Source organism: Ictidomys tridecemlineatus, chromosome 10 (assembly GCF_052094955.1).
Source record: "Ictidomys tridecemlineatus isolate mIctTri1 chromosome 10, mIctTri1.hap1, whole genome shotgun sequence".
NCBI lineage: Eukaryota > Metazoa > Chordata > Mammalia > Rodentia > Sciuridae > Ictidomys > Ictidomys tridecemlineatus.
In genome coordinates this window covers 104,197,036-104,218,417 of record NC_135486.1, presented here as the reverse complement: position 1 = coordinate 104,218,417, position 21,382 = coordinate 104,197,036, and the positions used below count along the sequence as shown (strand labels likewise).

The 21,382-nt window shown below is 57.0% G+C and overlaps 2 protein-coding genes across 8 annotated transcripts in view; one reads left to right on the top strand and one right to left on the bottom strand.

Annotated features, from left to right (window-relative positions):
- Chlsn (cholesin) overlaps positions 1 to 5,007 on the top strand; it is a 118,102-nt gene extending 113,095 nt beyond the window's left edge. For all 7 annotated transcript variants that reach the window (XM_040278297.2, XM_078023559.1, XM_078023557.1 and 4 more), the window contains 2 exons: positions 2,777 to 2,858; positions 4,299 to 5,007. In XM_040278297.2, the coding sequence (XP_040134231.1) occupies positions 2,777 to 2,858; positions 4,299 to 4,478 (262 nt within the window). In that variant the 3' untranslated portion in view covers positions 4,479 to 5,007. The remainder of the gene's footprint in view (positions 1 to 2,776; positions 2,859 to 4,298) is intronic.
- A 26-nt stretch (positions 5,008 to 5,033) lies between these two features.
- On the bottom strand, positions 5,034 to 15,944 carry Cyp2w1 (cytochrome P450 family 2 subfamily W member 1). The gene is made up of 8 exons (XM_040278289.2): positions 15,735 to 15,944; positions 14,238 to 14,400; positions 13,608 to 13,981; positions 12,198 to 12,365; positions 11,862 to 12,000; positions 11,596 to 11,780; positions 11,141 to 11,282; positions 5,034 to 10,988 (listed from the first exon to the last, which is right to left on the bottom strand). Exons 1-8 carry the CDS (start codon positions 15,906 to 15,908, stop codon positions 10,801 to 10,803), a joined length of 1,533 nt encoding a protein of 510 aa, XP_040134223.2. The 5' UTR covers positions 15,909 to 15,944; the 3' UTR covers positions 5,034 to 10,800.
- Positions 15,945 to 21,382: the final 5,438 nt, after the last annotated feature.

Here is a 21,382-nt window from a genome sequence, read left to right as displayed (position 1 = left end):
ACAGGAGTGTGACAGTGGCAGCGGGGACAGAGAGCAAGGATGCTATCATTTGGTGGGTGCAGGTGCTAGCTGGGAAGATGAAAGCCGGTAGGTGGTGGACAGTGGTGGACAGTGGTGGCCGCACAACAGTATAAAGGTACTTAGAGCCTCTGAACTATGCCCTGCATCACCCCACAGCTGGTTTGACATGGGGGAAACCAAGGTGACAGGTAGCTGGGTGCCAGCCTGACAGAAGACAGAGGGGTAGTCAGAGTGGGTATCTAAGCACGTACTTCTGGGGTGGACGTGCCCAGTCCTGATGGCTGCGCTGCTCACCATCCTGTGAAGAGCGACCGCTTCCCCACGGTCACTAGCAGGGTCCTTTTTCATTTTTCAAGCTTCCCCTATTGCTAGTGTTATATAGAGTGACAGGGTTGGGTGCCAGTGGCATCCATGCAAGCATATCCTCTCAGATCAGAGCTGGATTCCTACAACGTCACCCAGAGTGGGTGGGGGCACCTTGTGGGGTGGACCTGCCCCTGAATGGGTGGGAAGACAGTCCCTGACTACACTGTCTCAGTGGTGGAAAGGAGACAGGGTAAGATGGCAGTCACTGTGGCACCTGTGGAGTGCTGGTAACCAGGGGCCCCTCTCAGACCCCATCTCCCTGTGAGCATGGATGCAGTCACACTAACATTGGCAGGGCCACAGAGGCAGTGTTCTCTCCCCTGTGGTCTCCTCTTGTGGGATCCGGCTGTCCGGTTGGGGTGGGACCTCAGGAATGCAGGATCTGCAACTCTGGGGCGTGGGTCTGGGGCCCACTGTGCCCTCCAGCTGCTTGGTCTTTCTGCTCCCAATGTCCCCATACCTGCCAGCAGTCAGCAGCCACTCAAAAGGCCATCACGGGGTGGGGGGCAGGCCTAGGGCCACTGGTTAGGTTCCTGGTCCAGAGGACACAAGGAGCTTTGGCTGCATTTGGATCCAGGCCTTCACCACAGGGAAGTCACAGGCTAGAACAAACTGGGGGAGGTGGTAACCTGTTCTGGGAATCCGCTCAATGACTGAGTGTGCGTGAGGGGCTTACGTGGGAACCAACCCCTGGTCTGTGGGCAGTCGAGGGACTGAAAGCACCACATAGTGGCTTGAATCAGGAAGGGGTATTGTATGGGAAGACACCTGCAATGGGCCCCAGAGAACTCAGAACAGCCGGTACCAGACCCAGGGCTGAGGCCCAGACCTCGTGGGATGGGGTTCATGGGTGCTGTTCCAGGGAGGTCTCCCTGGGGACATGGTGCTGAGAACCCTGAGCTCCCCCTCAGAGGACCCAGAGAGAAATACACCCTGATGTCTCTCCCCCTCCTACTTCCTACTGTGTCTGACAAAGGAGATGTTTCCAAAGGGCCCACTCCGTTTCCACAGAGCAGGTGGTAGAGGGAGGGGCTTTGGGCTGATAGACAGCAAAGGCACCTGGCACAGAGCCTGAGGGGTCTATCTCCAACCCTCACTCCTAAATGTCCCCTTTCCAAGAGGGCAAGTCAGCTTCCTATGGGGACATGCGAGCTTGCCTTCACCAAGCAGGTAGCATCCGAGACCCAGCCTTCTCTTGACTCTGCACGGAGTCCCTAGGTTCCAAGAAGGTAAGCTGATGTGGCAAGCTTTGCCCCAGGTCCATGTGTGAAGCAGGACAGAGCTGTGGTGTTCCCACCCAGAGCCCCAGCAGCTGGCAGGATCTGCCAGCCTTCAGGCCAGTGAGGCTCGAGGCCCAAGCCCTCCCCACTGTGCCCTCCAGCTGGAGTACTGCAGCCCTGTCGTCTTCTTCCCCTCCATCTTTCTGTCACAGCCACCTGTATTCCTGTGTCTCAGCCTCAGGCCTGAAGACTGCTGTCCATGGCAGTGGCTTTGCCCTTGCCTTACCCAGGATTCACTCTGCAGTCCCTTCCCAGCGTGCGGGTCTCACATCTGAGAGCCTGGCCTGCCGTCCTGGCCCAACTGCTCTTTGTCCTCTTCTGCCCCCACAGCCCTAACAGCACTTAGGGGCCAGGTCAGTTTAGGCACCACCAAGCTGCTGTCGCAAAGACCAAGCACTGTGAAGCCCTGGGATAGGACATCTCTGTGCCTGTCCTGACAACTGAGCAGCCCAGACTGGCATGGCAGCCCTCCTTCTCCCTCTCTGTCTGCACATTGTGAGGCCCACAGGCTGTCCCAGCCCCACCTGTCCTGGCCCAGCCTCCACTGACCTGCCTAGACACAGGGAAACCTAGCTGTCCTACTCATCAGAGGAGGAAGGGCCGCCAGGGCTTGGCAATCCGGTGCAAGAGAAGCTTTTTTCCTAAATATTTTTTTAGTTGTCAATGGACCTTTATTTTATTTATTGATACACGGTGTTGAGACTCGAACCCAGTGCCTCACACATGCTAGGCAAGTGCTCTGCCACTGAGCCCCAGCCACAGCCTGCAAGAGGAGCTTTTTGAAGAAGCCTGAGCTCAGGAAGTTCAGAATGCTCACTTTATGGTTGAGAGGTCACAGATGAGTGGGACTGAAAGAAATGGCCGCAAGCCATCCAGCCTTTATATCCTGTTACAATGTGGGAACCCCAGGTTTTCCAAGGGGCCCCACAGCCTGCTGAGCTGGCACATCTTCCTGACCAGGACTCTCGCCACCATGCTGCCCCCAGCAGATTCAGCTCCTCACCTCAGAGAGGGGCTGTACAAAGCCCCGGGATACCACAGCTTCAGCCCTTAGCACAGGAGGGGCTTGGCCAGTCCGTACTCTGAGATGCTTGTCTCGATTTCCTCAGGTGGGCCCAAAAGCATAAGAATTGGAAATTCCAGAAGACGAGGCAGACGTGGCTCCTGCTGCACATGTACGACAGCGACAAGGTCTGTGCACACCCCAGGGGAAGGGTCTCCCAGGTGGCAGGCCTGTGCAGAGGTCACAAGCTGCAAGACTGTCCTGATGGTCCCATGGGGAGCCCAGCCTTCCCCCCACCTACATTTAAAGCAGAATGACTCGTGCCCCTGCCAGAACCCTGGCTCCAGCCTTGAGGGCCCAGGCAAACCTGCACCCTGTGGAGGCCCCTGCCGTGTGTGCAGGGCACAGGTGCACACTTCTTTTCAGAGCCGATTTGATTTCCTGGAGGGAGATGGGATCTAGACACTCAACCCCAAGCCGGGAAGGGGTCTGAGCCTGGCCCAGCCCCTACAGGCCACAGTCATGTAGCCTCCACACTCCCGCGGGCACCCAGGGGCATTCCTTCCACACCAGCACCCTTGAGTTTCCTGTACACCGTTCCAGGCATCTCAGGAGCGCTGTATGTGTTAGGGTGCAGGGGACACCTGTGTCTGCAGACAGACCAGGTGAGGGCCATGCCTGTCTCACCTATGTCCCCATCTCAGCCAGGACATCCAGGCACAGATCTGTGGCTGCCATGGTGGGTGTGCATTGGTTTCACTGATCTTGAAATGGAACAAATTCAGAGGACATTCATTTCCCCCACAAAGTGGCAGGTCACAGAGATAAATATCCACACTCTCTCCCAAGAATGTTATAGTTCCAGCTCTTATAGCACCAGTTGCTTAGGTTGCATCTGTCTGTCATAAAGAAGGTCTCCAACTTTGTGCCTTTGCTTGTGGGTGGGTGCCTAGCATCCTCTGCCACCACTGGAAGACTATTTCCCCGCCATGAATTGGCACCTGTTGAAAATAAATTGGTGGGAGGTTGGTTTCTGTGCTCTGTTCTATTCTGTTGATCTATGTGCCTGTACTTATGCCAGTACCTTGCTGTCTGGAAGATCAGGAAGCCACACATATTGGTGACAGCTGCTCCTTTAGAGATGACAACACAGTATCCTGGAGCCAGGGCCCAGCCAGGCCTGCAGTGCACCCTGCCTTCTGTGTCCTCAGACCCCAGACTGTTTGAGCTTTTCTTCTTGAGTCTGCTGAGCTCTGTCAGGCCTGTCTTCCATCCCCCAGACTACTGTGAATGTCACTGCCTCACCCATTCCATTCTTTATCCTAGCAAATCTATTTCTTTAAAACTTGCTGGTTTGGTGGCATTCAAGAGGGCATGATGGTGCTAGCCTCTAAATCTAGGAGCACCTGAGGCTGGTGAAGGAAATGGCTGAGGCAGGGAAGGTGGCCCTCTCTTCCTGTGTGCCTGGACTCTTGTCCTCGGCAGGGCAGGAACACCATAGCTAGAGGGCCCTTCACATGGCCCTGCGGGGGCCCAGGTAGAAAAACACTGTGTGCCCATCTTCTGCTGCTCAGGTCTCTGTGTCACCTTGCTCTGGCCCTGACCCTCTCCTCTTCTCCCCCCGCCAGGTTCCCGACGAGCACTTCTCCACCCTCCTGGCCTACCTGGAGGGGCTGAAGGGCAGGGCCCGGGAGCTGACGGTCCAGAAGGCGGAAGCCCTGATTCAGGAGCTGGACGAAGCGGGCTCGGAGGCCGCCCTGCTGGAGAAGGCCCAGCGCCTCCGACAGGTGCTGCAGCTGCTGTCCTAGTGCAGGGATGGAGTGGCACTCGGCTGCCCTGGGCTCTTCAAGACACACTGAGGGTCTTCATTGGTCCAAAAGGAGAAAAGAGGGTCATGAGTAGGTCAAGCCACTTAGAGCTGGGCTTCTGGGCACCAGACCCTTGGAAGGACCCCTGGACCCTCCTTCTGAACTCCTGACCTGCCTTGACCAGGGACTGGTTTCATGGGTGACCAGGTCTATGTACCTTCAGAACAGCATGATCTCCGTGAAAAAACCCTGGGACACCAGCTCCAGCCCCAAGTGGCCCCAAAACCCAGATATCTATTTTTCTACCAGGGGTATTTAAGAACTGGCCCTCCCCACCAGCTGTGCTTCCTCAGTGTTTGGGGTGTTGGTCCCCAAGTCAATCCCTGCACCTTCCATCTGACAGCCCTTCCAGCGTGGGCCTCACCTCCTTGTGTGGCCTCCAGCCTGGCTTCAGGGAAACCCTTGGGGGCAGCTGTCTGGAGCCTGTGCCTGTGCTGCCCCATTTTCAATAAAAATCAGCCTGTCCTCACTCTGTGGTAGAGGTTGTGGAGGGCTGTCCGGGTAGGCATGCTTCAGCCGTCACTTCTATCTTCAGCAGGAGCTTCTCAGGACAGCATCCCTGCTCTCAGGTTGCCTTTTCCAGGTATCGTAGTGACCATCCTGGCCAGGACATACCCCTGCACAGCAGAACGGGGGTTCCCACCCCTGACTGTCCAGTCACATGGGATGTGCAGGAGCTGGGCAGTCAGGGAGAAGCTGCTGTTGGGGAGGAGAGCCGCCAGGGCCAGGAGGGCTGGGGCTGAATCCAGGCTACCTGCAGAAGACCTCAGGGCCCAAGAGTGGCCCCAGTGGTTCCCAGCCTCTTCAGCCAATGGGAGTGGCACCAGATCTTGCCTCGGTCACCTTCTCAGGCCTCAGCTGCCACCCAAGAGGGTGTCCTTAAATATACCTATGGCCCTTGCACATGCCTTTAATAAAAATGGAGTGCAGTCCCCCCTCTGAACAATCAGTATCCCCCTGGAGCCAGCCACTGCAGGACTCCTGAGGCAGATAGAGGACACAGCCCTACCTGGTGCTCTTGGGACATGTATCCAGCCACAGGGGCAAGCTACCTGTGAGTGCTCCAAACTCACCCTTCAAGCCACTCCAGCTACACAAGGAGACAAAAGTGAGTTGTTCCCCAGGCCTGGTGACTGATTCTGGTCACCAGCGCTTGGGTCAGAAGTGAAGCACCGTGTACGTGCACACCTGTGGGCAGTGGGACATGCGGTGGCCTTGCTAGGGGCAGCCCCCACAGAAGCACAGCCCTTCCTCCCAAGGCCAGTCATAGCCTGTGGCCATTCCTAGCCTTGGCGAGCCTGTCATGCAGACCCCTCGTCACCTGTCACCACAGATCCCCTAGACTCTTGGATTAGAGGAGACCCATGGGTCTCACCGCCAGGGTCTCGCCTGCTTGCAGTCTGGGGCTCCTTGCTGCTCCCCAGGCAGTGTGTGGCCCTGGCTCTGCTCCTCCACCATGGAGATGCTCATCATACAGCATGCCCACAGATCCTGACCCATGTGGTAGCCACTGACCCACAGTGGCCCTTGGGAACAGCATGTGAGGAGTCCTGGGCCTTATGCCATTGGATGGAGTCACAAACAGACCGTTCTCCCCCACCCCCACCCCCCATGGATCTATGATCCGCCTGCTGGCACCTCAGCCCTGCAGAGCAGCTGCCTGCAGCCCAGGGTAACGACACATGTGCCGTTGGGTGCAGCTCCACTGTTGCCAAACTTTGAGGCGTCTTAGGTTAGTACACCAAGAAGTAGGTAGGCAGCAATAAAGACCCACAAGGTACAAAGAAGGACAGGTTGTTTTAAAAATCAGGGTTGATAGATCAAGAACAGCTCTTGGTTTTCTGGCAAGCCAAGTTAGAAAGGGAAATGTGAAGAAGACTCACTGTCTGTGGAAACCGGTGTTGGAGACCTGGGCCCACTTGACTTCAACACCAGCATTCCCCTGTCACCTGCTGGAGAAGGGCACTGTGCCTGTCTCCACAGCATCTCTGGCAGAATGTGCAGAGGGAGATGATCAAGAGATCACTTGGGACCAAGGCAGCTCCTTGAGGAGTCCCTTGATGCCACTCAGAGGTGCCACTCTCTGATGAGACCCCAGGGGGGGACCAGAATGTCAAGATTGAGCTGCGATGGGCTGGGGCTGTAGCTCAGTGGTAGAGCACATGTGAGGCACTGGGTTCAATCCCCAGCACCACATAAAAAATTTTTTTTAATTAAAAAAAATAGATGGGCTGTGAGTCCTTGCCTTGCCTACAGCTCACAGGGATAAGTTGCATCTGGAAACCTCAAGTGATGGCTATCTCCCCCTCTGCCCCTGCAAACTGGAAGTATTCCCAGTGTCCATTGCGCAGGAACTGGACAAAGTGACACTTAACATCACAAAGGAAGAACTGTGGACACAAACAAGGAAGTGCCACCAGAGTCCACTCATGAGGTCCCAGGAGCTGCTCACTAACAGAGCAAAATGTACTGATGGAGCTGATCCAAAGGGCCAATGGGGCTCCAGGTGGAGCACTGTGTCCTGACGGAGATGTCCTGACGGAGATGGCCTCACATGCCTGTGGGCAGACCTTACGCCTAACATGCATAATTCCTCACTAAAGTTGATTTTAATAAACTAGTGTTCCCCAGGACACCTCTAGGACAGACACACCTTGAGGAGAAAGGTCACAAAGACACATCTGCAGGACAAAGCCTGCTGGCAGCATGAGGTGACAGTGTTTGTTTCCTCCTAAGGTTCCTCTTTAGCCGTGTGTGCACGTCTTGACCAACCAGAAACCACTGTTCAAAAGTCAGAATGGTGTTGGGAGCCATGGTGCGCAGGTGGGCTGGCACAGGAACTCTGGGTGAGGGGCAGGCGCTGACTGGGGTGGTGGGACCTTCATGGATCCACTGGGGCACCTGAGGAGGTAGCTTTTGTCCGCTGTTTCTTGAAGGATCTGTGTTGGGTCTGTCTTGCGCTCTTCTTCCTGGAACATTGCCTGCTGTGTATTTCTCTTTTCCTGATTGTCCCTCTCTGACTTGTCTGATGTGGCAGGCTGGGCTTCTGCTGTCCTCCTGCTCTGCACTGGTGCTGGCCCCCACACCCTCCTCCTGGTGGCACAAGTTTTCTGGCAGCTCCTGGGCACAGGCATTGCCTGGTCACCATCCCCTGCCTCCCAGCTGAGCGCAAGTCACACTCCAACCTCGGTTTCCGTATCTGTCCGCAGGGACCTCATAACCTCTCATACCCTCCTCATTTTCGCCCGGGGGCGGGGGGGGTGGTCATCACAGATGATAAAGTAAAGAACCTTCACACTGAGTAGTAATTAAGGTTAGAATCCTCTGGAATGCTCCTACATGGCATCTTGCCCAGCAGAGCAGGGATTCACCCACCTGCTTCCAAGCCACTTGCCCAGTTCCCGGCCTCCTGGGGCAGGTGTGAGCAGCATCACCCCAGGGTGCAGCAATGGGCAATAGTGGACAGCTCTCCCACCCAGAATCCAGCACATGCTGTAATTTTGCCTCATGCTGGAGATGGGCTTCTCCAGGCTGCAACTGGCCCTCGGACTCTGGGTGATGATCTCACGACCCCGTCACCTGTGTCTTGAGTGTCGGCTAAATCTCCCCAATGCTGGGAAGAAGGGGCCAGCATTACCCCAGATAGTCCTTGGGCCAGCTGAAGTTGAGGTCAGGTGAGATTAGTTTGCTCTGTGGAAAAGCTCCCCCTTGGTGCTGGGACAGGTGGGGTGCCCACCCAGATGGCCGTTCTTTCTGCTCTCAACCTTTAAATGACAGGTTCCAAACGTGAGAACAGAGGAGCAGATACTCATATGCCTGTCGCCTAACTCTTCCCCAGAAACACGTGACTGGATGTAGCCAAGCTCCCCTCACCTCCTTGACCCACTCTTTCACGTGACCACAGTGTCAGCACCTTGTCCCTGCAAGCCTCTGTTGCAGTGACCTTCCCACAGTTATTGGGAACTTGCTGTCCCCGCTCTGGGGACTGGAAATATGTCATGCTGCTCGTGTGGGCCAGCCGCTCTCCCAATCTCGGGGCGCTACTCCATGGCAGGAAGGCTACAGTTCCTTTTCTTTCTCTAGGAGGGGCCACCTTTCATGCATGTGAAGTCCCTGGACCAGGGACCCTATCCCACTCAACTGACTGGCCCGCATTGTCACAACCCTGAGTAAGCAGTGCTCCCCCAATCCTTGTGGCTGGGTGCCTGCCTTGCTCAGAAGGTCCCCCTTTGCTATTTGTGTGTCATCCACATCCCCAACTGGGCCTCCACTCACTCAGCAGCTGGTTCCTCTGTCCTCTACCAAGGTTATGGTCAAGGCGTGGGGCAGAGAGATTTGGCAGATGAGTGGGGATCAGAAGGACCCTAAGAAAGGTTCCTGGAGGTAGCAATTAGCTTGGAAGCTGTCCCCCTTCCCTTGCTAGCCCTCTGACTCTGGAGCCACCATGCTGACAAGAAGACCAACCCCCTTCCTCTTGTCACAGCGAGCCTTGAGTGTCCCCACCTGCAGCCCACCAGGCTCCCAGGACAATGGCCTGAATCGAGGCGGGTTTGAAGAAGGCTTGCCAGGTACAAAGCAGGACCCAGCTAAGGCTGGACCCCAAGACGGTGCACCACATGCGAGTGTCCATAGTGGCCTCTGTGGAGAAGCCCCGCCTCTGGAAGGCCTGGGAGCCATCAAGGGCAGGTGGGGGGCAATCTCGGCTTTCCTGCACCCCAGTTGTGTACCCCCGAGCCGACCGCTTCAATGGTGAAGGGAGGCTCCCCCAACGATCCCACAAATGAGCTGAGAATCAGGCAGAAGCACCGAAGCCTCCAGTCCAGCCCATATAGCCTGGAGACCTGAGAGACAGGTAGCCCTGTGGGCAGTGTGGTAACACCCAACCTGAGGCCCTGCCCCGGACCTGGGTGCATCATGAGAGAAGGGAAGCTTCTTGTGCTTCGCGCATGTCAGGGTGTGGGTCTCCCTTTCTGCACCAGGATCCCGTGAGGTTGGCAGACAGCAGGTCAGGGTCAGCAGCCTCCTGAAACGGCCTTGAACCACACCTGCCAACACAGCCTGACCTGGATGGTGGCTGCCTTGAGTGGCCCACCTCCCCTGAGGCGTCTCAGGGCTGCCCCTCCCTGTCCAGAGCATGGCTGTGGGAGTGCTCAAGGGCTTGCCTGGGACCTCCATTCCTCCACGTGCTGCCTATGCCCAGCCCTGGGGGAGATCAGCAGAGTGACCCTCTTGGGGTTAGGGGCCTCCCCTCCTCAGCAGCCTCTCCATTCCCTGTGGACACCCTGGTTTGGGGTTGGCCCCTGGACTCTCAGCATCTCCACCCACCTCCCTCAAAGTTCAGTGGTCCTGCAGTTGTGGTGACCCATTTCACCAGTGAGTAAACTGAGGCACAGGGTGGGAGGGATTTGTTCCAGAACCCCAGGCGTTGGGACAGACATGAAGCCTTGGCCCCAGTGCCCATCTCAGGCTAAGTGTGAGCTGGCCTCTAAGGAGTATGCACTTGGCTCGGACTGGGGGCTGGAGGCAGCAACTAGTGACATTCAGAGGACTCTGGGCATGGCTCTCAGGTGCACCAAGAATGAGGTAGGTCATGGGACTCCTGGACTAAGACCAATCTCTGGGTAGACGTCACCCCTGAGCCTAGGCATCACCCTGTATTTCCCTATACCCCAAAACTGTACATGCCTGGTGGACACTGGTCCCGGTAGGGAACTGGATAGGTAGGGAATAGATCAGAGGGACATACTAGGGGTGACTGCAGAAAAGGCACCAGAGGACATGAGCCCCCTACAGGTAGTGGAGGTAAGGAATGAGGAAGAAAGGCAGGGAGGGGTGTCCTGCTGCCCTGGGAGCAAGAGTGGAGGAGGGATCCATGTTTGTGTGCAATCCTGGGAGGGAGCCCAGGGCTTCAAAGGCACAGACTTGGGCGGGGTCAGGCTGTTTGACTATGGAGGGGTGCTTCTGTCCCCGTGGTATTCAGATGAGGTTGTTACCAGCCCATACTGGACAGGACAGCCCCACCCACCATGGACAGGTCTGTGGCATGGAAGCCATGTGGTGGCTGCGGTCAAGGTGGGGCCCAGAGAGATGCCTGGCACTGTGTGCTGGACATTGTCATGGCTGGCACAGAGACCACCATGGAGTGGGAGTGGGGCTTGGCACTGTGCCTGCCACTCACCCTCAGAAACGCTGCCCCCTACCCCTGCCATCCACATTAGAGGCCCGGGAAGGGCAGCCCCTGGGAGTTTCCCAGTGGAAGCTCCTAGGGCCAGGGCACTGCCCGCAGGGTGTGGGCACGGGGCCGCATGGTGAAGGCTGGGGCAGGAGTGGCGTCCAGGGCAGTGGGGCTGATGCCAGATGGAGGCAGCAGGCGGTAGCGCTGGAGGAGGCCAGCGAACAACAGGAAGAGCTCCATCCTAGCCAGGCTCTCCCCCACGCAGACTCGGCGGCCTGTGAGGGTAAGGGAGACACCAAGTGGGTGCCAGGCCTGCTCCCAGAGGGGGTGTCCCTGTGGGGGTGCTGGGGAGCGTGCCCTGAGGGCCAGAGACCAGGCATCTCAGAGGGGCTTGTCGCCTGTGGGCCTCTGGCCCCAGCCCTGGTACCTGTAGAGAAGGGCAGGAAGGCGGCCCGCTTCACGAAGTGCCCATCCGCATCCAGGAAGTGGCCAGGGTTGAACTGGTCTGGGGTCTCCCACTGTGTCTTGTCCAGGAGCACTGAAGTCAGCAAGGGAATCACAGGTGTGCCCTGTGGGGGCCAAGAGGAGGACCCCAGAGCAGGAAGATGGGATGAGGGGCCTCTGAGGAGGTTTCCCTGAGGATGAGGCTCCTACTGACCCCACCTAGCTGACCCTCGGGACACAGAGGAGGACCCTGATCCCCAGGCTCTGGTGTCCCAGGCAGGAGGTGCTGTGAGGTTGGGGTGACCCTTTCCTTGTTCCAATGGGGGAATCCCTGTGCTGTCAAGCACCAGCCCCAAGACTTGGCATCTCAGAGTCCAGCGATCCTGACCAACCCTGAGCAATAGGGAAGGAGAGAATGAGGCCCAGCTGGGCCCCCACCTTGGGGAGCAGGTAGCCACCCAGCTGAGTGTCAGCTGCTGTGCAGCGGGGCACGTGGGGCAGGAGCGTGATGTACCGCTGGACCTCATGCAGCACTGCATTGGTGTAGGGCAGTACCCTTTGGTCCTCAGGCCGAGGCAGCCTCCCAGGGCCCAGTACATGGCCCAGCTCCTCCTGCACACGGCCTGTACCGGAAAGTGGTACCATGTCTGAGGAAGACCCCATCACCTTGCCCTGGGGGTACCCAGCCACATGCGAGGCCTCACCTTGCACGCCTGGGTATTTGGCCATCAGCAGGATGGCCCACTGCAGTGTGGCGGAGGTGGTCTCTGTGCCAGCCATGACCATGTCCAGCACACAGGCCACAGCGTTGTCCTCTGCAAAGAGCCCCTCTTGGTCATCCCCCTGTGAGGCAGTATGGGCAGAGCTTGAGGTCTTGGAGTCTGTCCACCCCAGCCCCAAGCCCAGGACAGAAAAATGAACACACAATCACCACCTCCAGTGCCCCAAACCAGGCACTAGGGATGTCCCATTTCATGCCTCCCCAGCCCCAGTCCTGGGGTCCACTGGGACTCCCCACAGGCCTCCTGGTTTTCCCCTACCTGGCCCTGCTGGATCAGAGCATCCACATAGCTCCGCACAGGGCCACCCTGGGGCGTGGGGGAGGCCTGCAGGAGAGTCCTCAGGATGACACGCACTTCCTCGATCTTGCGCAGGACAGGCCGGTGCAGCTGGAGCAGGGTCCCCAACCAGGGGTAGATGTTGAACAACTGGGACAGAGGGCAGGGTGGTGGGGTGGGGCCAGGCACAGCCACCTGGTCCCCACGGAAGGAGCCCGTCCATCCAGCAGCAAGGGTGTCCCCATCCAGGGCTTCAAAGGTGCTGAGGTATGTGCCGCCCATGGCCACAAGAGGGCGGCTGGCTGGAGGCCCGCCGCCCTACTGGGGGTCCGGGGACTCGGGAAACCTCAGTCGCAAGCATGGAGCCATCTGACAGTAACACACCTGGTGGCTTTATGCAAACAGGCTGCCTGTGACCATGCCCCCTTCCACCTGCTAAAGTGAGGAGAAAGGAAGAGGGGGCATTTGCTGCTGCAGATTATCACCCACTCTGGGAGTTGCACAGAGGTGGAATCTGAGGAGCCAGGGCGTCCCCCACCAACAGGTGGATGCCAGCTGCCGTCCAGCTTACCCTCGGACACTTGCTCTCCCAGGACACCAGCAATCGTGGGCAGAAACTCCTCAAGGCGCTCCAAGGTAAGAATCAGGAACAGGTAAGAAGGGCCATGGGACTGCCCCACAGAGCCCCATTGGGAGGGACTCCAGGGGAGGGCTCTGGAGTTGGGCGGGTTGGCCTGGTGCCCCTAAGAACAGGACAGCCTCACTCTGACTACAGTGGGTCACGGGCTGCAAAGTTTGAGGACCAGCCCCAGGCATTGCCGTGCTGTCCCACCTCACCTCCTGGGACCTCATGCCAGGGACAGCAGAGTGACAAAGAACACCTGCCGCCAAGTCCTGCTGTCAATCCCACAAGCAGCACACCTGGTGTCTAGGCTTCAGCTAACTCACAGTTAGAAGGACGTGTGGAATCTGTAGACTTTGGAAAAGAATGACGCGTATCCCCATGATGTCAGAGAACGGATTTTGTGGTTTCTGTAATGTGGTGAAGGACCTGGGCTGCACCCACGTCTCTGGGTCCTACCCACCTGAGGGAGGAGTGTCTGGCCCCACTCCTCACCTTGGAGCAGGTGTGACTGTGACTGATGGGGCACTGGAAGAAAATGAGGGTCCCCTGCTCCAGACCTACTATTTCCCACGGAGCACAGAGGCTGGTCTGCGGGCGTGCAGCCAGGGGGTCACCAAGGGGGTACAGACTCAAGCTCTCGACCCAAGTCCAGGCTCCTTTCGCTGACGGTTGGGGTGAAGGATGATGCTGGACACCCCCAGTCCTACTCTCCCCAGGGTCTACCCTACCTCCAAGGGCTCAGCTCCCATGAGGCAGCGACCTCTCACCTGCAGGCTGGGGGACCCCAGGAGAACCATGACCTCATCAATGAGACCCAGCAGGGACACAAACATGGTGTCCTGGTAGTCAAACCGCTGGCCGAAGAGGAGTGCGAAGGTGATGTTGGAGGGAGCCCAGCCCAGCAGGGCCAGAGGGAAAGGCCGGCCTGCAGGGGAGACGGGCCTCAGGCAGGCAGGGGACCCCAGGGAGAGGTGTCCCAGCCCCTGCTCACCTCCATAGCTATCCAGCTGTCCCATGAGACACGCCAGCTCCTGCAGCACCTTGTCGGCCATGGGCGCCTGCCCCACGCCCAGGCTATGCAGTACACGCACTGTGAATTGGCGGGCAGCCCTCCAGCGCGCCCCAGAGGAGAAGAAGATGCCTGTGGGCAGATGCGGAGATGCTGTGTGGCCGTCACCCTGCCCTACAGGGTAGGCAGGAGCAGGTGGGGCCACCTGGGTCAGCAGGGCCTGGCAGAGGGGTCTCGGTTCCACCCTCCTGTTCTCTGGGGGTTGGCCAGGGTTAGCAGGCCCCCTCTTGGCCTGTGATGGGAAGACCCTAAGGGCTCCTGTTCCCCTGGCCCAGCACCAGCCCAAAGGTCAGTCCCCACCTTCTACGGCAGAGGACCACACACCTACCCCCGCCTTGCTGGATGAGCTGAAAGATGGGGATGGGGGGCCGATCCGCCAGCTCCTGCCCGGTGCCCACCAGGGCCTCCCTCACAGCCTCATAGCCGGACAGCACCACAGTCTTCTGGCAGCCCAGGTGGACGGTGAACATTGGCCCATAGCGCTTGGAGAGCTGGTGGGGGCAGCAGGGGTCAGGTGGGCAGCCCCTACCCACCAGGCCCTCTGGGGTCCACTTGGGCAGAGCACTGCTGGGTGGAGGAACTGGGGAAGACTCTGCAGGGCGTAGCGGGCATGCAGGGCCATTTTGGGGGACCCATAGAACCATCCCCAGTCTACTGGGGTGCTGCCTTTTGGTGCTGGGAATGACTTTCACGGGTTTTCTTTTCAGCAGGAATCCCAGAGGCCCTCAAGACCCACGACCAGGCTGCAGGTGGCCTGGGACTGCACAGGCAGCAGGCTAGACAATCCCTCCAGGCTGTGGCCCTCTTTGGACTTTAGCTTGGTCAGTGGCATCCCCCAACCTGCACCAAAGGAGGGACAGAAGCAGCATCCAGGGGACAGCTGGTCAGTTCTGACTCTGACCTTCACTGGCTGAACAAGGACAGAGAACAGCTCACATCCAGGCTGCCCCCGAGCCTTTTCCATCACGCTCCTCCCCTCTGTCCTTATGGCATATCTGCCCAGGAAGGTGTCATCTCCCCCTTTTTAAGCACAGGACACTGAGGTTCAGGAGCAGGAGGTGATCTGCCTTTGGCCACTCATGTCTGAGGATGGAGCTGAGCCTGCTGTCCTGCCCAGCACCAATCTAGGGCCTGAGCCCCTGAGCCTGGTGCCCAGGGCCAGGTGGGGCCCAGGTGTCCTGCCCTAGGGAAGGTGTGACAAGGCCAGTTCAGCCCAGGGCTGCAGCCCTCTGCTGCCTGCCCACCTGCAGTCCTGGAGAGGCCATCTGGGGGACTCTGGAGACAGAAGCCCCTTGTAAGGAGAACTCTTAGGAACTGCAATGGGGCAAGGGATGGGGGCTGGTCTGGTGAGGGCTTTGGGAACTAAATGGAAGGGGCTGCTTTTGGGTTGTGGGGACAAGGTGCCAGCCCATGCAGGGGACAGGGCTGGTCAGCCCTTATAGGGCAGATCCGGGCTCTGTGTCTCCCTGAGTCAGCCTGCCCACAGCTGCAAGGCAGGACAGCCAGCCTTCAACTTGGCTAGCTCTTCAAGGAGGAGCCACACCTAGGGGGCATCCCACCCGCACCAACCTTGACCTTCCTGAAAGTGCTTCCCAAAGGCTGCCTCCTGCAGGAGCTCTCCCTGCCCGCGAACCCTGGGCAGCTTCCCTGTGGGGTGGGTGGCTCTCTCTTCCCAAGATCAGGGTAGGGGCACTCCTCTTGCCTCCCAGTGGGCCCAGCACCATGCTGAATGGATGGTGTAATCTGGGTTTGGCTTTCTCAGGGACAGGCCTGGGACATGGCCACCATCTGGCTGAGGGAGTTGAGCAGGGCTACCCAGGCCTACCTCCATCAGTGACCGGTCCTGTTGCGAAACACTCAGCAAGTGCAGGTTCCCCAGGAGCGGCAGCGGGCGAGGCCCGGGGGGCCATCGCAGGGCTGGGGAGGGGCTGCGGGCAGAGGCACGGAGCAGCCCCCAGAGGCCCAAGAGGACCAGGAGCCCCAAGAGCAGCAGGGCCATGTGGACAGCGGGAGGCAGGGCCCCAGTTCCCCTCTGGGCCCCATCTGCCCGTGCCTTATAGCCTCCCTCCCAGAGGGCGTGCCAGCACCCCACCCGCCCCACCACCCCGAGAATGTGGAACAAGCAGTTTGCAGGGGACAGCCCCAGCAGGAGGCTTAAAGCTACAGCTGCGTGGAATGCAGGTTGAGTGTGTGACAGGGGCCCAGGGGTGGCTGGGAGCCCAGGAGGCCATGGGACTGTCTGGGATCAGGCATCCGAGATCTCTACACCCCAAGAACTTGCCCCAGGGTCCAGGCACTCGGGCTGTTGTATCCCTGCCTCTGGGGCTGCCAGCCTTCCTTGGTCTCCCCATCAGAATGGGGCTCTCAGGGCTCCAGGGCCTGGGCCTGCCTCTGAGGGGAGGATCCACCCCCAACCGCCCCCAGCTCTGAGTTTCCCTCAGCAGGACCCTGGGGAGAGGCAGGTTCCTGGGTGTCTTCTGACACCATCTGTCTCCTATCAATGTCCAGGGAGGGCTGACAGTGTGCAGCCCCTGGGGACCACCCACGAGGGGCCTCAAATGCCAGGGCCTTCGGAGCCTCAGATTCATGCCGGGGCTGCTCCTCCCACCACAGCCTGTTCCTGTGGGGGTTCTGCAGGGGTGACACTGAGGGATGGGGCAGGGAACGCAGTTCACCCAGAGGGCCACCCTGCAGGCAGCACTGTGATAGGTGTCCCAATGTTTTCCGCTAAACCCTGATGGCAGAGCCTGGAGAGGAGGCACTGCTTTGGGAATGAGCTGTGAGGGGCGGGTGGCTCTTGGCACCAGAAGTGGCTGGGCCTGCTTCACACCACCTGCCCTGACACGAGGCAGCCCTGTCGCTGCCAGCAGGGGCCCCTCCATGAGGCCCATCTCCCAGAATGTCATCCACGCCCTGCACAAACCACAGAGCCATGGCAGCCAAGGCCCTTACCCTCTCAGGTATTGTCCCCCTTTGATAGGCTGTGAAAGGAAAGTCCCAGCCTTGGTGGCACACCTCCTGAGACGGGGCACTCACCACCTCCATCCCCTGTACAGTGAGAGATACGGAGGGAAGCATGTTTGTCCCACCTTCTGGAGCTCTGGGGCATTCTGCTGAGCCCCTGGTACCAAGGTCACTACAGGGTGTCCAGGCTGGGGAGTCCTATCTGCCCAGGGAAGTCCATTTAATTCAAGAAGCACTTTTTTTTTTTTTTGTACCAGGAATGGAACCCAGAGCCTTCAAACACTGAGCCACATCCCCAGCACTTTTTATTTTTTATTTTGAGACAAGGTTTTGCTAAGTTGCTGAGGCTGAATTTGAACTTGCAATCCTCCTGCCTCAGCCTCCCAAGCTGCTGGGATTACAGGCATGCGCCACCAAGCCAAGCTAAGAAGTATTTATTGAGTGCCTGTTATGTGCCAGTTTCTACCAGGGGCTAGGGCTACAGAAATTGGCATAGGGACCCAAAAGTTCCACTAGGCTCTCACAGCCCTGTGGACTATGGTCATGTAAGAGTTTGCCGCCAAAAATGCCTCTAGGGCTGGTGGGGACACCGTGAAGGCAAGAAGGCCAGGGGATGCTTTGGAAAGGATGTGGTGTCTGGGCTGCAGCTGCCGAACTGGGATGGCCCAACTTGCAGACACCTCGGACCTGAGCTTGAGGTGGGGTGAAGAGAGCTGGGAAGGTCCAGAGCAGGTCAGGAAAAGACTTTCAGGGAGCTCAGTGCCAGGGACCCCCGGGAAAGCACAAGCCCCACACTCACAGCTGGGAAACCTCCTGTAGCCACCGCAGCAAAGAATCAGAGCAGTTTACTCTGCAGTTCCAGGGCCAAGAGTCTGAGGTCCAGCACCTACAGGGTGGCTCCTTGTGAACATTCTAAGGGACAATCTGTTTTTTTTTTTTTTTTTTTTTGGTACTTGGGATTGAACTCAGGGGCACTCGACCACTGAGCCTCATCCCCAGCCCTATTTTATATTTTATTTAGAGACAGAGTCTCACTGAATTGCTAAGTACCTCACTTTTGCTGAGGCTGGTTTTGAACTTGCGATCTTCCTGTCTCAGCCTCCCAAGCCACTGGGATTTCAGGCTTGTGCCACTGTGCCTGGCGACAATCTGTTCTTTGTCCCCAGCTTCTGGTGTGGTTCACACCTGGGGCTCACGCGTGCCTCCCTCAGCTCCGCCTCCTCTCCCATGCCTCCTCCCTGTGTCTTCTCTTTTTCTGTCTGACACTTTGGATTTAGGGTCCACCCTAATACCAAGGGATCCTCACCTCAGTTACCTCTGCAAAGACCCTGTTTCCAGATAAGGGAAACATGTTTCGTAGGCCACAATTCAACCTGCTGGAACATGGCTCCCCTAGGTATGCACATATCCGTGTGTCTCTTGTCCATTTAATCTGCAGTACGCACACCCCAGGCAGTCAGGACCATAGGAGGGACTTCGTGAAAGGAAGCCCCTCCCCCTGGGCCACTTGCTTCTGCCCCACTTGTACCTCGTCTCCCATGTACCCTTCCAGAGACACAGTGGCACCTGGTCTCATTTATGCCTCTTTTAAAAATTAGCTTTATTAACAAACAAGGACCGTGTGTTTAAAGCATACAGTATGAGTGACACATGTCCACACCCATGAAGCCATCACCACTGCCAAGACAGTGAACATCCCATCATCCCCCAAACCCTTCAAGCCCTGTCTGCCTCCCTCCATTTCTTGCTTGCCATTTTGTATTTTTAGCATGACTGTGTACCCTGACAAGACAGGGCTTCCTCTCACAGTTGCCTGGTCCAGGGCACGGCAGGTACCAGCATTCTAAGTTCAGCCTTGGGCCATCAGAGAACGTCCTAGTAGAACATGGGTACAGCTCCTCTGTGTACACCTGCTAGGATGCTGCAGTGTCAGCTTGCAGTGGCATCACTGGGCCAGAGGGATTTTCCTTTTTGATTCCAGTGGACATTCCCCACACTGACTGCAGATTTTTCTGATCAGACTTGATCAGGACCATCAGATCCCAATCTTGAGTTGTGTCGTGGCCTGGTTGAATGAAGGTTCAGGCCACACCTGGTCCTGCCACCAGAGGTGGGGCTGGTGGGTTTACCACAGGGGTCAGGAGCCAGACAGAATGGGTTCCAAGCTCATTCCCTCCACTTGCTAGCCATGGCGACGGCAGCATCCAAAGAGCCACACAGGTGCTCCCAACCACACAGCCTCCATATAATACAAGTTTGCCTTCCTCCCATTAAGAGAAGGGGCCTGGGTTTCCCTGCCCTTGAATCTGGAGGGCACTCCTGACCATGATGGAAGCAGACCTGCAGGGCTGCCAAAGCTAGATCACAAAAGAGATTGCAGTTTCCACCTGTTTCTCTGGACTGCTTGCTCTCAGGCCCAGCCGCCATGCTGTGAGGGGGCCCAAGCAGAATAGCTCAGGTGGAGGGAGCCGACTGGTGTGATTTAGTCAAGTGGAAAGGGCTATTTTCTGGGTAATAAAAGCTTCTATTGTTCGAAGCCCTGGAACCTTATTAATGAATAACCCAGTATGCAGTCCCTGCATGGTCACACTCCCACCCAACGACCTGTGCCCACTCATCAGCAGCCAGAATGTACCTTCTGCAGTAGCCCATTCCAGCTGATACCATGTGGTGCTGTCTCCACCAAGACCTGTCCAGACTGCAAGTTCCTGAGCAAAGCAAATCGTTGCTATTTCCTATCATTAAATTTGGGGCCACGTGTTACAAAGAAGTAGGTAATCCACATGCTGGCTCCATAATCTTTTTGTTTGTTTTGCAGGGATGGGGGTCGAACCCAGGGGCACTGTACCACCAAGCTACACCCCCAGACTTTTTCCAAATTTTAGTTTGGGATAGAGTCTCCCTAAGTTCCCAGTCTGGTCTCAAACTTGCAATCCTCCTGCCTCAGCCTCCCTTGACTCTATAGTGTTAAAGGAGGGATTTGACCCCTTTGAGTTCATTCTCTCTCTGTGTATGAGGTGACAAGGGTAACATCATCCTAACTATATTCACTCAAAACGATCGATTGAGCACCTATCTGTGCCAGGTATTGGTCTAGTTACTGGGGATCTCATGTGAAAAGTGCCTTGTGTGAAAATAACACAATAGAGTTCAGAAAGGTTAGCTCTTTCCCCACTTTTCCTCTCTGTGAACTGCAAATAAAAATTTCTACCAGTTAAAGATCTCATATAAAACAATAATCATTTGCGAGGAGACAGTCAATTAAAAGCTGGCCTCTGCTACGTCCCTAGTTCCTCAGTGCTGCCAGACAGAGGCTGTGGCAACCTCAGGGGAGGGGGCTGTCCTTTACTGCTAAGTGGTGTGATCTAGTCAAGTGGAAAGGGCTATTTGCTGGGTAATAAAAGCTTCTATTGTTCGCAGCCCTGGAACCTTATTAATGAATAACCCAGTGTGCAGTCCCTGGTTTCAGCCATGTAAAATGGTTGTTTATGTGACAAGAACAAGGTGCAATTTTTCCTTTTGTAGTTTTAAGTGGGCCCAGAGCCCCAGAGCCTCTGGCAACTGAAATGGGCTTCCTAAAGTGTGGGACTTCCCTGGGTCCTTGCAATGAGGTCTCCTCTGCTGGGTGTTCACGAACATTCAGGGTTGTCTCTGGGCAAAGAGGTGAATCCAGACTGGAACACAGGAGTCCAGTGGTGTGTTGTGTTGGGGGCAGGTGTGCAGGGAACAGCAAGCGGAATGCTGGAAGGCTCCAGAGAGGTGATCCAGTCAAGCTAAAGGAGGGGCAAGCTCAGGGTTTGCTGGCCGGGCGCCTCTCTGAAACCCCTCTGGGAAGCTGCTGAAGTCAGCTTCTCCATCCAACAGTAGAAGCAGCTGTGATGTTGTGTCCCTTCAGAGCACTGGGGTAAGAAAGCTCATCCAGAGGGGCCAGCTGTGAGCTCTGTGTTGCTTCCTGCCAGGCCTGGCATGTGGTTGGTGTGCAGTCATTGTTAATGGGTGGATGGGAGAAGAGATGGAAGTCGCAGCTCAGGCAGAATCTGGAATGGCCAGTAATCTATCTCCTTCATCATGCAGCTGAGGAACGTTGACATGCAGAGGATAGGTGGTCCCCAGGTTCAGAGCTGGGCAAAGGCTCTGCAGGTGAGCACCAAGGCCTCCAAAGCCCTTTTTCCTCTTGTTATTGTTTCTATAACAACAGTTCTATGCAAATGCCAGAGGCTTCACTTTTGTTCCAACAGAATATTCCCCCAATATTTCTAGCCCCCAATACCTAAGAATGTCAATTTTCTTTTTTTTTTTTTAATTGGGTTGTTGCAGATATATTCAGTTAAGATGAAGTCATTAGGATGATCCCTAACTCAACATTAGCAGGTATCCTTATAAAGAGGCAATCTGGACACCCAGGGAGAAGGCCAAATGAAGTGGGGGCAGGGGGGGGGTGCTACTTCTACCAGCCAAGGAACACCAAGAGTTGGCAGCACACCCCAGTGCCTGGGTCTGAGTCTCCCT

Coding starts and splice junctions, on each gene's coding strand:
- Cyp2w1 (XM_040278289.2), bottom strand. CDS start 15,908: ATGGCCCTGCTGCTCTTGGGGCTCCTGGTCCTCTTGGGCCTCTGGGGG. Junction 14,401..15,734: donor AGGACCGGTCACTGATGGAG/GTAGGCCTGGGT, acceptor TGCCCCCACCAG/CTCTCCAAGCGCTATGGGCC. Junction 12,001..12,197: donor CTCTGATCCAGCAGGGCCAG/GTAGGGGAAAAC, acceptor ACTGCCTCACAG/GGGGATGACCAAGAGGGGCT.